The sequence below is a fragment of the Zerene cesonia genome, chromosome 29 (genome assembly GCF_012273895.1).
Source record: "Zerene cesonia ecotype Mississippi chromosome 29, Zerene_cesonia_1.1, whole genome shotgun sequence".
Lineage (NCBI taxonomy): Eukaryota > Metazoa > Arthropoda > Insecta > Lepidoptera > Pieridae > Zerene > Zerene cesonia.
This window is the reverse complement of record NC_052130.1, coordinates 6,133,840-6,148,230: the sequence shown is the minus strand read 5'-3', so window position 1 is coordinate 6,148,230 and position 14,391 is coordinate 6,133,840. Positions and strand designations below refer to the sequence as shown.

The window sequence follows — 14,391 nt, the reverse complement described above, 5'->3', positions numbered from 1 at the left end:
CGAAGTTGCATTGCATTTTAGAATAAATGTAGCAAATAGCATGAATGGCAATTATCAAGAATTTATCTTTATAATCGCCATTAATGCAGTGTCACGTTTGTGTTTGTTACTAATTAACGCAAAAACAGCTGATCGAATGTGTGTGTACTTTTTTAAATAGATAGAATAGAGTTAGAATTAGCACATGCATATTATTATATAATAAGAACAATTAGATATACCGTACCGCAATGCCTGACGATGATGGTACACATGCTTGCCAAGAGCCAGAGGCACTTCATCCTCGCACACACCCTGGTCTCCTTCACGTTCCAACTTTATGTCCCAGGACACAGCTTCGTCTATTCAAATAACGTATAAGTTAATTCATGGGCTAACTAATCTAAGCTTGAGTATTATTTTTTTTTATTTTCTTATTAATAAAGAAGAAGATGAACCTTAAAATAATCTTTCTTTCATTTCCTATATGATAATTTTTAGAGCGTTTTCGTTATTTCATAAGGTATAAAATATTCCCAGTTTCTCTCGATGTATGTACAGCTAACATAACAAAACATACATATATTTTTTACTATTAAATCTAAAAAATATCTCACTATGCGCAGGCGCATCCATCCTGCAGCTGGCCCAGTGCGCGAGAGTGCGGATCGGTATCATGTTCGCGTTATATTCACAATTGGGGTTTGTTAAAACGCCTCGTAGGAGTGGAATCAATTCGGGCGATCTACCGCAGTATGGACCTGCAATAAAAGAGGGTATTTAGAAAGAAAATAAACCGATGTTGTTACAATACAATTTTTCAATTATACAAATGTTTGAATTAACACAATTTTTTTGTCTTACATTCGATACTTTTTTTTTGTAAAACCATCCAAAATCGTATAAAATAACGAAGTAAATTTAATAATTCATGTCTTAGTAAAAAATGCCATTTTATTAACATTATTAAGAACTGTTGCTGTTTTGTTTATTTTGTTTATTTTCATTTTGAAAGTTTAGATTTATTATTATATAATTTAGATTAGTGTTTAGATGTGATATATGTCTAGAGGGGAAAAATCAATAAGACAGTTCTAGAAATATCTTACCCAAGAAAATTCTCTTTTGGTCGTAATCGTTGGCGTGCAAATTGTCCCAAATGACTGGCGGTCTTCTCAATACTTGAGTGATCTCTTCAATGCACTCTGTTGTCAACGTCTTTGATATAACCTTGGGTCCTGGAAAGCATTTCAAACTTTAATTTTAATATGTTTTTATTAGTTTCACCTGTATGTTTGTATATGAGCGACTCTTTTAGACAGATTTAATCAAAACTTTGTACACCAATCAAGTATCATTGACAACAAAATAATTTTATGAGTTACTTCTAACTTGAACATAAAAGGAGGAGTTTATAAATTCAACTGCATTTAAATTAGCTTTAGTTTCGACAATGTGAAGTTGATTTAGTTATTTTTTACAAGTAATTATACTATTTATCATCAGGTATGTGATAAAATTCAATATTCAAAAAGAAATAGGTAGATAACCATCAAGCCATTGATGCCCAAGACACTGAGATTATTATTTTAACAATAACATATGTCAAATACAGACCTCATAGAAATTCGATCAGGGTACACATTGACATTCAAAATTTAACTTCACTTACATAATATATAAAATACATTTTTGAATAACAGAACTCGATACCATTTTTGGTATGAGAATACAGTATTAAAAATTAACAGTGTAAGGTCAATGGCATGTTGCTCACAACAGATTTTCCATTGACATAGCTATGAGTCACACATGTTGATTTTGAAATGTATGTTTGATGGAATTTATAGTGCTCTGCCATAAAAAAATAATAAAAATATCATCATGGCAATCTTTTAACAAGAGTATTCACTCATTTCTTCACAACTTGTTAAACAACTTGAATGGTATCAACCAGTTTAATTATGGTACATGAGCCTAAAGTTTCAGTACAGCTTACAGCATTTAGTTCATAGGATCATATGCTACTGGTGATTGAATTTTTTAAATCAATCCAGTAGAGTTCCTGACATAAGCCTGTTCAAACAAACTCTTCAGCTGTATATTATTATACCAGCTTCAAATAAAGATCTCAAATTAGGCACTCACCGGTCCACATAATATCAATCTCCTGGGACAACTTAGTACCCAAGGTGTTGAGGTATTCCGAGCTATTCACAGTTGGCACGGCCCGAGTGGAGCAGTACTGTGTCGGACACAGCAGAAAACGTGGACAGCCAAGATGCTGGTGTATCTCATTTGTTACTGACACCTGTCGAATTGATATTACTTATTTTAACACTTCTAGAATAACTCTATATTGCCATGAACTCAAATTTGTTTTCAGTACAGGTACACATATATGTAGTACATACCATGTAAGATATAGTTTAACTGACTTATATATGTGAAATATAGAATATCACATCGAAAAAAAAGAATAAGAACTGTTTTTTTGTATGAAATGTGGCATATACAAACCTTAAAATATTGTTTTCCTAACAGATAACAACGGTTGTAATGAGGGAAATGTGCAAATGTTAAAAATCAATTTAATCGGTAATTACATAAAAACAATTTTTGATTATGCCTGATACCCAGAGTCAATCTCTGCTTACAATATATCATACTTACTTCAATTAAATATTTAAAAACTTTAATTAGCCTTCAATTTTACCACCTAAACTTCTATCACTAAAGTAAAAAACACAATTTTAAATGAAATCTCAAATTTGTTTCATGGCATAGTTCCTGCTGCCGGTGTAGTCTCTTTTCCACATCTCTCAATCATCATCATCACACCATCTCCTTTTTCAATCAATGAAATCTCAATAAAGGCATTTCTTACCTGAGCATGAGCAAAACTCTGGAATATCTGTTTATCCGCCTCACTCATTTCAGGTTCAATATCATCAAACAGCAGGGAGAAGCAGGTACAGCCAAACTGTGACACCTGAAGCATTACACATTATAAAACAGACATTACCAATGTGAAATTGTGTGATGCTATTTCATTACTTACTTACTAAAATGATTTGCAAAGATGGAACCAACTTTGGCAGTTTATTGGCTACAGTTTTTTGGGAAAATAGACTTATTAATGATTCTGACGGGATTTTGGTATAGAAATTATTTTTATTATAATAATATGGAGAACTGGATTTATTATTTACTAAATACTGTGATCAAGAATGCACATATTTATATGCTTTCACTTTTATTATATGAAAAAAAGCCAAGAAAGCATGCAGCAGTTCTCAATTACTTGTAATGTTGTTTCTTCATACAGATTTTTATTAATTAAGGATTACTGAAACTGTAGTATGATGAATAATGAATAAAATATTAATATAAGTACATTTGTTTTAGAGTAATTTCATCAAACCTGTTCCAACTTCCGTTTCAAAATGGTGATCTCCTTCTGACTGCTGTATGTTATATCCAAACCTGGTGACAGTGCATAGCAGAAAGTTATGCCCTGCGATTTGGCTTCAGAGATCAGTGAGGTGAGGTGCTCAGCCTCCTCCACTGTGTACAGCTCCCGCCAGTATGCCCGATGTTTATAATCATCCTTTGGAGCGTATACATACATGTCTAGGCCCCATTTTTTTAGCCTACAAATGTGAAAAATAGTGAATGATGAAGGACAACATGGAGGTTTAAATAATACTATTACAATGTCAAGAATTTTAAAGATTGATGTCAAGAGAGAATGCATCATTTACTAGTTTATTTTGCATTTACTCTATTTTAGAACAATTTATATATTGATTTTCTATGAACACATTTTTATTTTAGTTAAACAAAATCAACCTACATTACCTGATGGTTGTAGCGTAAAAATATTTATAAACATTTTCTAAATGTATTTAAAGTTATAACTGCTACTGTTCCGCTTATATCATAAGGTTTGGATAAAAATCAATAGTAATGTTATAATTCCGCATAAATACTTACTTTATAAACAGATCTTTTCTTTGCTCAGTCGTCCACGGTCGACCGTAAAAGCCTGCAATAAAACATCAGGTCATTCACACCGGTCTTTCTTACGCATTTTTATCTACTTTATTATTCAAGACATAAAACAAGGCCAATTCTATGTATCGACATACCTTCAACGACACCACAAATAAAGTCTTTTCGCCTAAAATCCCCATCATCTACAGAACTTTCCGTCATTTTTATAAGTTTTTTGGGAAAGATTTTATTAACCGATTGTAGAAATTAACGAGGGAAACCTTAGAGAAACACGACAATTCTTAAAGGAAAGATATATTTGATCTAAATTACTTTAATGGTAATTAATTACTAAAGTAAATAGTATAATTTAATAACTAAATGCGTAACAATAACATGTAAATTTGTGAATAAATCTGATTCAATGGAAATAGGAAAACTCAAATAGGATGTGTCAAACCATAAAGGACATCCATTGATCATAGATTAGTATAAAACACAGATCTATCAAAAGAATGTATGGCCTAGATACAAGCATTTTAGTGAAATCACATATTTACAGTAATAACGAATAAATATAGTACAGGACTCCAAATAATCTCTGGTACATGTATAAAGTTTTAATATACTTTAAATGAATTTTAAAATTTTAAAACATTTGAAAGTAGATGCTACATATAGTAAGTACATTTTAAGAAATTAATAAGGTAGGCATGGCAATAAATTTTTTTTAAGGATAGGGTGTGTATAAAAAATAATTGAACACTTTAGTACATACGATTTTATTTATTTGGCTATTTTAGTTTGCACCTCATAACTCTTAAATAAAACTTAAATTTTTACAATTTTTGTCTGTCCTCCAGTTATAAATAAGTATGCTTATATTTTAATGAGTATTGAGAAGGTATCGTCTTTTAACTGTCCACCTTTCAAAAACTACGTTTTATACAATGTTTGGTTTTGTTGATGATCTGACTGATCGCATTTAAAATAATAATTCAACATTAAAAATGATATCTTCGTATCTTGAGACATTCCTGTTTTATAATGACAGCAACGACGAAAGACATAATGATATAAATTGTAACAGAACCTGCATTCGTATTTTAACTTAACAATATTAAGGAGTATCATAATAAATCTATACAACCAAGTGTGCTAATCTTAATTTTAAAAGTGACTAGAATGTAATACTTCAAACTTTATTTACATCTTATTTAATAATAGATAATATGTACAAAATAACTTGAAATTGATTTCTATTGGGTATGTACTAAGTACGTATTAATACTAGAATTGCTAATACTGATAGTTATGTTTGACCAGAACATAATATTCTAATTCATAATAATTTATGCTTAACATAAAAAAACATTCAGAAATGCTTAAGCAATATCACGGAAGTACATACGGTACATAATATTTACATAGCTTCTTCTTCTATTTGGATATACTGGTAAGTAAAAATAAGAAATGCATGACAATCCTAAGGATTATATAGATGATTATAAAGAATGTTAATGTTTTACATAGACATAAATAATTACAATTTCCTAAAATTTAATCCTCGACATGGCTATAACGTAGATTTTTTTTTTTCTAGGTGGAAATCAAAGAATCAAAAATAGGCACCGATAAGCGGGAAACGTCATTTTGACAGTTGAGCATACAAGAATAAACAATTAACATCAAAATCACTTCATTGCTTTACGAAGGTATTCATATACATAGATCTTATTTAGGTATCGTAATATTAAAGAAAATTTATAAACGTTATAAAATATTTGGTCCATTGAAGTGAGTTCAAGGCATAATAAAATATAATAAAATGAGATCCATATATTTTCTAATGAATTGGTCGCCAACGTTCTTGGGGAGGGGGATTCCTCTCCAGATGGGTCTCCAGGACCCCAGTAACTCCGGACCAAAAGACGACAATATTCTATCAAACACGATAAGAATCACTAGTTCACGGGTTCAAAACCCATGTTTTGATAAAGTAACATAGTAAACAAAAGTTAAATTGAAAACCTCTTTCCTTTTTGCGAATATCAGTTAAAAATATGGTTACATACAATATATGAATATCTACTTTCTGTCAGTTTATGTAATACAATTACAATATAACCATGACAATTTTATATTTTTGTGGAAAAAAACGTTTACTTGATTACATACATCAATAAAATTCATGTAACCGCCTTCTTTCTCAAAAATGTAGTGTACATCAATTAATGACAGCTTTAGTCTATTTATAGTCTATTACAATTCACTTTAAAAGTCCCATTTAACAATGTACTCGTCTCTTTAAAACTATGCTTCTGCATATTTTGCCGATATTACACTGAATTTCGCCCAATTTGAATGGCAACTCCTATATATTCAGCCTGCATGCATGCATCGTGCAGCAGTGCATGTGTCAGCCGAGCATACCGCCCGACATGTTGCCGTGCACTCGCATATGCCTATTTAAATTGCCAGATTGTGAGAATCTGAAATTGAATTGAAAAAAAACAAAGTTAACCACATACTTAGTTTATTTTTTATTAAAAAACTTGCCATAAACGCAAAAATTATTCAAACTTTCATGTAGGTGATATGATACCTGTTTTGATTAATATTTTGTCTAAATATAAAGAATATAAGAAAAAAAGCAAACCTGAGTAAACATAACTTGCACTGGTAAGGTTTTTCTCCAGAGTGAATTCGAAGATGCTTTGTCAGCGTCGAACTGTCGGAGAAGGCTTTCTTACAAGACCTACATCTGTATAACAGAGAGATTTAGGTCAAGGTTTAATTACAGACAGAAGATTTTAAGCATATAATTGTCTACAAAAATTTGAAAACAAAGTACTTAGGTATGTTTGTACAATAGCTCTGTAGCTGAAGGTTTGACAGATATATCATAAAATATTAAGGAGAAAGTTTTGGCGCCAAATGATTCATTGTAAAACACAACTTACTGATACGGTCGTTCTCCGGAGTGCGTTCTCATGTGAGTAGTGACGCTAGAACTTTGGCTAAACCTCCTGTCGCAGATAGGACATCTAGAAGAAAAATTTCATTTTTACATATGTTATTAATACCAAACAATGAAATCACACTATAACGCCCGTGTCTATTATAGTTATCAGAGTTACTATAGCCACAAACGGCCAAACAATTACTTTAAAAATATCCAATTGTTTCAATTATTAGGCTTTTTTTAAATATTATGTAAGATGTAAGACCCACTTTGAATAAATAAAATAAAAATGTTTAACTGAACAGAACCTAAGATAGACCAGGAATAAACCTTACACCTTACTCAAACCGATATTTATCTATCATCAACTTACGCTGTTTTCGTGTCAATTAGAAATTAAAAACTTTTTAACGGATTTTAAACGCGATTTATTCATTATATTATTAACCCGACGTTTCGAACACTTTACAGTGAGCGTGGTCACGGGGAGACTGAGATGTTATATGTCTTGAAGGTCATACAAGAAGGAAGGAAGGTCATACTCGCGTAAAACCAAACACAAGAAAATACTTCGTGTCAATTATTCCCTAGTCCCTCGTCCTGAATCTAGTACTTACCTAAAAGGTTTCTGACCAGTATGCGTCCGTACATGAGCTGTAAGGTTAGCAGCTTGCGAGAAGCTCTTATTACAGTCCGCGCATCTATACGGCCGCTCTCCGGAGTGCGTGCGAAGGTGAGTCTTGAGGGTGCTGGGACGAGCGTAGGTCTTGCCGCATATTCTGCACAGGTTCGGTTTTTGCTCGTCTTCATCTGAGCCACTGAGCGCGCCGACCTGGTTGTGTAATACGTTTAGCTGTGGTTATAGAGTAAGTGTAGGTTACTCCTACCTGCAACTTACAAGCCTACTCCTGTTATAAAGGAGAAAAGTGTTAATAGATGGATCCTATTTTTTCTTTGTATATAAACGTAAGTGAAATTTCGGGTATGAGAGTATATGAGCATTTTGAATCCAGCATATTATAAGCGAATGTGAAGGATTTTAGTTTTTTAATCAGTACAGATCTTTTGTCACTGATGGATTTTTATGCAATCTTTTTATGAACTCGGATCAAACAAGCTAGTTTACATGTATTTTTAAATAAACCTAAATTATATAATCTTTTTTTATTATTAATATACTAATAATTTTCACACACACCTGAACTTTCCCTGACCCATTCAGACATGAGGTATACCCGTATTCCTGCGGATGCATTTGCCCTTGATGGTTCAACAAATATCCATTTTGCATGTCTTTTTGACCTTCTTGCGAGTACATCTTTCCTGGAGATCTTTTTAAAACTGAACCTAATGATTTCTGAGCAGAAAAGCTGGGTTTCTGTTGAAATATCGCGTAATTGGGGTTGCTTTTTTGGGCATTTTGTATCTGTATTGGTTTGAAGGTAGATGTGGCGGTAATTAAAGGGTCTGATTGATTTGGGGGTCGGAAGTCAGCGGTGAAGGAGTAGGTAGCTGATGGATAGGATGTTGGGATTACGTTTTGAGCGGGAGGGTAGACGACGTTCACTGATGGTGCGGCTGCATTCTGGTTCCATTGTACCTGAGATATAATGAGATATTATTGTAGTTGGAAACACTAACGGTATAATATGTAGACTTCTCATATAGTAAAGCGCCTCGACTACACCATGATGGTTAGTAGGTAGGTAAATGGTTTATCCAGGACAACTTTCCAAACTTAATATTTAAGACTCTTACGATATAAAAAATTTCTACGGCTTTTTTCTTATTATAAATCTTTGTTTATAGTCTTTATCTGTACGAACTATTTCTTCATAAACGTTTTTGATATTATTCTTTCATTATTTTTATCAATAGAATTCAATATAACCCTTGTTTATAAGACTTTCGTACGCAGTTTTAATATTACTCGGTCAGATAATCTTTAGCTACCTATATAATATTTATAAAAGTGGAAAGCTGTTCTATGCGATCCAACTGAGAATAGGACCGTCAATATATATGACGTGTCAAATGTTATTTGAAAAACCCGATTTACCTAAAACTCCTTAAATGCATAATATCAATAACTTCGATAAACAGGTAGTGATCGACTATACTTAACGCTCTATTTTATTTTTAACAACTATGACGTCACAATATGACGCCTAGTCGATCTTAATCTAAATTGTATTGTACCCAGTGCACCTGTTCAACGACCTACCTGTGAACACAACTGATCCGGCTGGCAGCCGTGCATCGTCATATTCATAGATACATTGACGCTCATGGTGGGGAAGATGGGAGCACCACCATAGTGCTCGTAGTAAGGGTACCCACTCCCACTGTTCACCATCATCTGTGAAACGGTCGTGCTATCTCAGGATGCAATTGAGGAGAGAGAGAAATATACACAGGCTGATTTTTTTCAAACTAGGATGATAAATATAATATATTCGTTTTATATAAGAAAGAAACATATTATGTTTCTTTCTTTCTATTTTTGCTGTGTTTTGTTGAATAAAAGTTTTAATTGTAAATATAGTGAATATGAATTTAAAAAAATAAAAAGACGCCGAAATACTTTTGTTACCATTAGTATGATAATCATTTTAATCCTATCCTACTAATATTATAATATCATAACATTAATATATTATATTATATATTATCTTACTATCCTACTAATATTATAAATGCGATAGTTTGTAAGGATGTGTGTGCGTTTGATGCTCTTACACGCAGAAACTACTGAACCCATTGTAATGAAATTCGGTACGTAGATAGCTGGACAACTGGAATAACATATATACAACTTTTATCCCAATACTCCTACGGGATACGGACTTACGCGGGTGAAACCGCGGGGCGCAGCTAGTTGTAGATAGTTCTATTAACTTCTAGCATATTCCTACGTGATAAACGAACTAATGTAACTGTATCGACTGCAACTGGAATTTGCATGGCACTTATTGTCATGGGTGGCGGTGGAGGCCGCCCAGTCCCCCTCTGAACCATTATTGAAAAACCCTTAATTAGGAGGTACGTGTGTGTGTGTGTATGTAAACGTTGGTGTATGCACATTGTAAATACATTGTTAAACAGTTTACATAACAGATAAATAATATGCTTATTCTATTGATTGTCATAATCAGATCGAGGAACGCTACACTTGATATCATGAAGTTATTTATAGGAGTGGGTATATTTAAACAAACGGCGATAAAAGCAAGTTTTCGAGGATGATACCAAAATTTTTTGAAGAAATAACAGCCTAGGTGATTAACAGATACCTAGATATCTCTGCGAAATAAGAATTTTCCTAAATTATAAGCCAATTCGCGAAACAAATACATAACTAACATGTAACCTACACTATACAGACCTAAAATTCCCAAATTCTAATAAGATAGGTAAAATCCTTTGTCACCATTATTATGTTATATTTTGTATTTTTTGTCTATACAATGAAGAATAAATAAATAGTTAGCTATTAAATACATAACTCCAGTGTAGACTAGAAATAATTAAACTAATAATCGATTTCTATTTAACAGTAATACATCCGCACAGATCCATAGAACAAAATAACATAAGCAATCAATACAAAACCAACCCTACCAACTAATGAAATGAAACCGCAAAAGTACATAAGTTTGGATTAAATTTGATTAATCATCCCGACCGCCCCTAATATTTCATTTCCGAATTGCATCTGTCTCTGTCTAGCGTGGTTATTGATATCGGTGTGAGGGAGATAGCTACCTGTGGGTGAACGCCCTCTGAACAGTCGCTGTGCACGACGGCATGCTTTAAGGAGAGGAGGACGTCGGCTGCCTCCCCGCCTCGCTCGCGGCATTCACCGTTGTTGTTCCTGCTAGGGGAATGGCTGTTATATTATAAGCAATTATTATTGTGCTAAGTACCTTCCGTTTTAGACGGATTATGAGTAGGTATAAAGATCCTTTTCAATTTTGTATACCTCAATTCACCTAATAAAACACATAACGTAGATATACAGTTATTAGAATTACTATTGTTTTCAAAAGGATGTTTTTCCAGTGTATAAAGGTATGTCTGTTGGAGTACGCCCAACAGCCCCTAGACGGGTAGTAACATATTATAACTAGTATAGTATTATATTATGTATGATATTGTAGCTAATATGAAATGTAGGCAATCATGAGAATTTTCGTAGATAATGACAGATGCTGATAAATTATAAAAATGTCACATAAAAAAGGGGAGTAAAACCGTAGCTAGGTTTATTTATTTATAGGTTTATAGTTTATTATACTTTTTCTTACTCTAGTAATATGAATAACAAATGAAAGATCCCAAAAACAACAATTCTAATGCTTTTTTAAGATCTTTCATGATCTATTTTATACTGAAATTAAATAATAACTACTATAAAAATGAAACTCTGCAGCAAAATTTAGTTTGAACTACACACAGAGTAGATTAATATATTACATGTATTATGTTGTCTTTAGTGTACACATAGTCTAGTATACCGATTATAATATTATCTGTGACTGTGGATTCTACATACACTTGTCATTCTCTTTTCAGTTCAATCGTTTTAATCAGTCTTCAGGAATTTAAGTAAAAATAAATCAATATTTCTCATTAATACAATTAATAAATATTTATGTTTCTTAAGTAAATGGTGCTAAGGGCTATTACAATTTTCAGTTATATATAATATTTCAACGGTAATTTCTCACTCACTTATACCCCGGGCATGGCGAGAACGGGAACAGGGAAGGCAGCGGGTCCAGTTCGAGCGAGGGGAGGGAGAAGGAGCCCATATCCTCCGCCGGCCAGCCCGGCTCGTTCACATCGCCGAGGTTAACGTCGCAGGGCGCGATGGAGTCGCTGAGCGCGTTCAGCTCTTCACCATTTTCGGGACAGCAGTTTTCTGGCTCCTGCTGTAATTTGTTGCTGTTAGAATTGTACTTAGGTAGTTAGTTTATTTAATAATAAATAATAAAAATAATAAAATCATCTTTATTCAGTCCTCACAACATTAGTAGATACATAACAAAAACTTAAAAATACAGATAAGAGAAAGAATAACGTTCAATAATACGGTGATCATGTTTTGGATGTTCAAATTGAAGTGTCTACGTAGAGCGTTCACGCAGTTAATTGTATTTATTAAAAAAAAATTAACAATGTTTATATTCTAATGAAAAGCACTCAATTCACTAGCACCACTTTTTTTTTAAATTAACGTTATTTTGACCGGTTTCATCACATCCCATCAATCATTAGCATTTCTCATGGAAGTCCTGTCACCGAACTGTGATCAATGTGGTGTTCCAGACGACGTAATAAAATGAAATGAACTGAATTTATCTTAATGCACGTCTTAATGGCATGTTCCCATCCGATTATCGAAGTGTAGTATTATATTGAAAAGTTTTGTTGACGCTATAATTATTTTGTCAAACCCTTATACGGCGGGAACATAGTTCATCGTGAAATTCTCCTCGGATCAGTCTCCTTAAAATTGTGATTGTTGATAATTAATATATTGTATAAGATATAAGTGTGTCTCATGTGTTATTTGAGCGACATAGTCTATTTGTGATTGAGCTTTTTAAAAAAAATAAAAAAGAGCTCAAAATATAATAAAGAAATTACTTAATCTTTATTCTGCCTAGACCAAACTAACATTGAGTTTTTTAAAGTTATTTAACTGCTGGCTGGTAAGTTACTTTAAACGTGTATTACATTTAATGCCTAATCAACTTTGTCGCAAACGAATGATAACCAGCTCCCGTGGCTAAAGCTGCTAGTGCGTTCACTAAAGCGACTCGACAGAACACAGTGGGGTGTTAGGCGGTAGGAATCCGACATAGCCCACAGCTACTTCCCCGGGGCCGTGGGTATCTATATAAGATTTTTTCACTCAAAAAAAGTGGTAGCGTATTTTTGTATGTTTGAATCGTTTTCATGTAAAAAGCACTGTAACGATTTCAAAAAGTCTTTCACCATTAGAAAGCAGCAACCTCACTGACTGACACAGGCTATATATAGGGGCGAACACTGAACAGCTATTTGCTAAAAAATTATTGAGTAAACTTATAATCAGTACTCACTAGTGCTATTAAAAGTGCATTTCGGTGTTTTATTCCATTAATTATAGAAAAACTGAATGCGAAAGGTCTTATCCGCCTTTTACGATAAACCGCTGACCGCATGGCGGTTTGAGCACAGAATAATAAGTATAAGGTTTGAGTAGCTTTAGAATTTTTGATATATGTATAAAAGTATGACGAAGAGTATTTAAGAAGGATATGAATCATATAGAATAGAATATATATAAAACAGAAATAGACGGGATTATATTAACGAAGGGACTTTAATAGTGTTTGTCGTTAAGTCGTAAGAATGTGTAAACCTCGCATGCTTTTACTAATCACATATTATAGTAGTATATAATTATATAATTACTGGCTGCGTCCGGCGGTTTTCCGTTATTCTGTAACCCGAAGGAATATCCGGAAAAAAGTTGCCTATGTGTTATTCCAGTTATCCAGCTATCTAAGTACCAAATTTTATTACAATCTGTACAGTAGTTTTTGCGTGAAAGAGTAACAAACACACACACACGTACACATACATCCATCCTCACAAGCTTTCATATTTATAATATTAGTAGGAAGTAGGATAAAGTAGAATTTCTAACGAAAAATTGAACCACCTCCAAATTGGCTGAATTATACCAAATTTAGATAGGACACTACCAACAAGGGAAACCACCAGCTTTCAAACAAAAAAAGTCAGTGGAAGAGGTAACAATCTTAAAATACAGTCAAATTGACAACCTCCTCCTTTTTTGAAGTCGGTTAAAAATATACCCTATATACTGGTTTCATAGTTACCTGGGCAATCGGCGGCAGCGTGTTTTGATTGATGACAAACACTCATCTTGGTGCGCAGTATCCGCCGGTGTGCCACTGGGTGGCGTCTTATCTCCGCTTCTATTTGCAATTTTTATCAATAATCTCACAACTCTATAAACTTCTCCCTACCATATGTTTGTCGACGATTTACAGATCTACTCTCAGTCAACCCTTGATAACCTACCAAACGCTATCCATTCCATCAACAGTGAATTGACCAACATTAATGCATGGTGCGACCAATTCGGCCTACAAATCAACCCTTCAAAAAGTCAGGTCATCGTGATTGGTAGACCGTACCAAATATCTGAGGTCGATTGGGGTATACTGCCTTCCGTACAGATTCGGGGAGTAATCATACCATATAGCAAATACGTCAAAAACTTAGGTGTGTACCTAGATCAAACATTATCGTGGTCCCATCACATTCAAGAACAGAGTCGAAAGTTTTATGCGGCTTCCAGTTCTTTACGGCGCCTTCGTAATTTCTTACCCATATCGACCAAAATCATGCTAGCACAGACCCTCCTCCTA

The 14,391-nt window shown here is 33.4% G+C and overlaps 2 protein-coding genes across 5 annotated transcripts in view; both read right to left on the bottom strand.

Moving 5' to 3' along the window:
* Window positions 1-4,436, bottom strand: part of LOC119837823 (protein O-GlcNAcase) — a 13,910-nt gene extending 9,474 nt beyond the window's left edge. For both annotated transcript variants that reach the window (XM_038363595.1, XM_038363596.1), the window contains exons 1-8: window positions 4,131-4,436; window positions 3,976-4,027; window positions 3,404-3,632; window positions 2,867-2,971; window positions 2,128-2,290; window positions 1,089-1,217; window positions 597-740; window positions 227-341 (exon numbers count right to left, since the gene is read on the bottom strand). In XM_038363595.1, the coding sequence (XP_038219523.1) occupies window positions 227-341; window positions 597-740; window positions 1,089-1,217; window positions 2,128-2,290; window positions 2,867-2,971; window positions 3,404-3,632; window positions 3,976-4,027; window positions 4,131-4,197 (1,004 nt within the window). In that variant the 5' untranslated portion in view covers window positions 4,198-4,436. The remainder of the gene's footprint in view (window positions 1-226; window positions 342-596; window positions 741-1,088; window positions 1,218-2,127; window positions 2,291-2,866; window positions 2,972-3,403; window positions 3,633-3,975; window positions 4,028-4,130) is intronic.
* A 367-nt stretch (window positions 4,437-4,803) lies between these two features.
* The window catches only part of LOC119837822 (protein glass), an 18,522-nt gene continuing 8,934 nt past the window's right edge, over window positions 4,804-14,391 (bottom strand). The window contains exons 3-10 of one of the 3 annotated variants that reach the window (XM_038363594.1): window positions 11,675-11,871; window positions 10,706-10,817; window positions 9,165-9,299; window positions 8,139-8,540; window positions 7,558-7,772; window positions 6,939-7,022; window positions 6,635-6,739; window positions 4,804-6,467 (exon numbers count right to left, since the gene is read on the bottom strand). In XM_038363594.1, coding sequence (XP_038219522.1) covers window positions 6,395-6,467; window positions 6,635-6,739; window positions 6,939-7,022; window positions 7,558-7,772; window positions 8,139-8,540; window positions 9,165-9,299; window positions 10,706-10,817; window positions 11,675-11,871 — 1,323 coding nt within the window. In that variant the 3' untranslated portion in view covers window positions 4,804-6,394. Of the gene's footprint in view, window positions 6,468-6,634; window positions 6,740-6,938; window positions 7,023-7,557; window positions 7,773-8,138; window positions 8,541-9,164; window positions 9,300-10,705; window positions 10,818-11,674; window positions 11,875-14,391 lie in introns of all 3 variants that reach the window. The other 2 variants (XM_038363592.1, XM_038363593.1) reach the window with 2 other exon arrangements.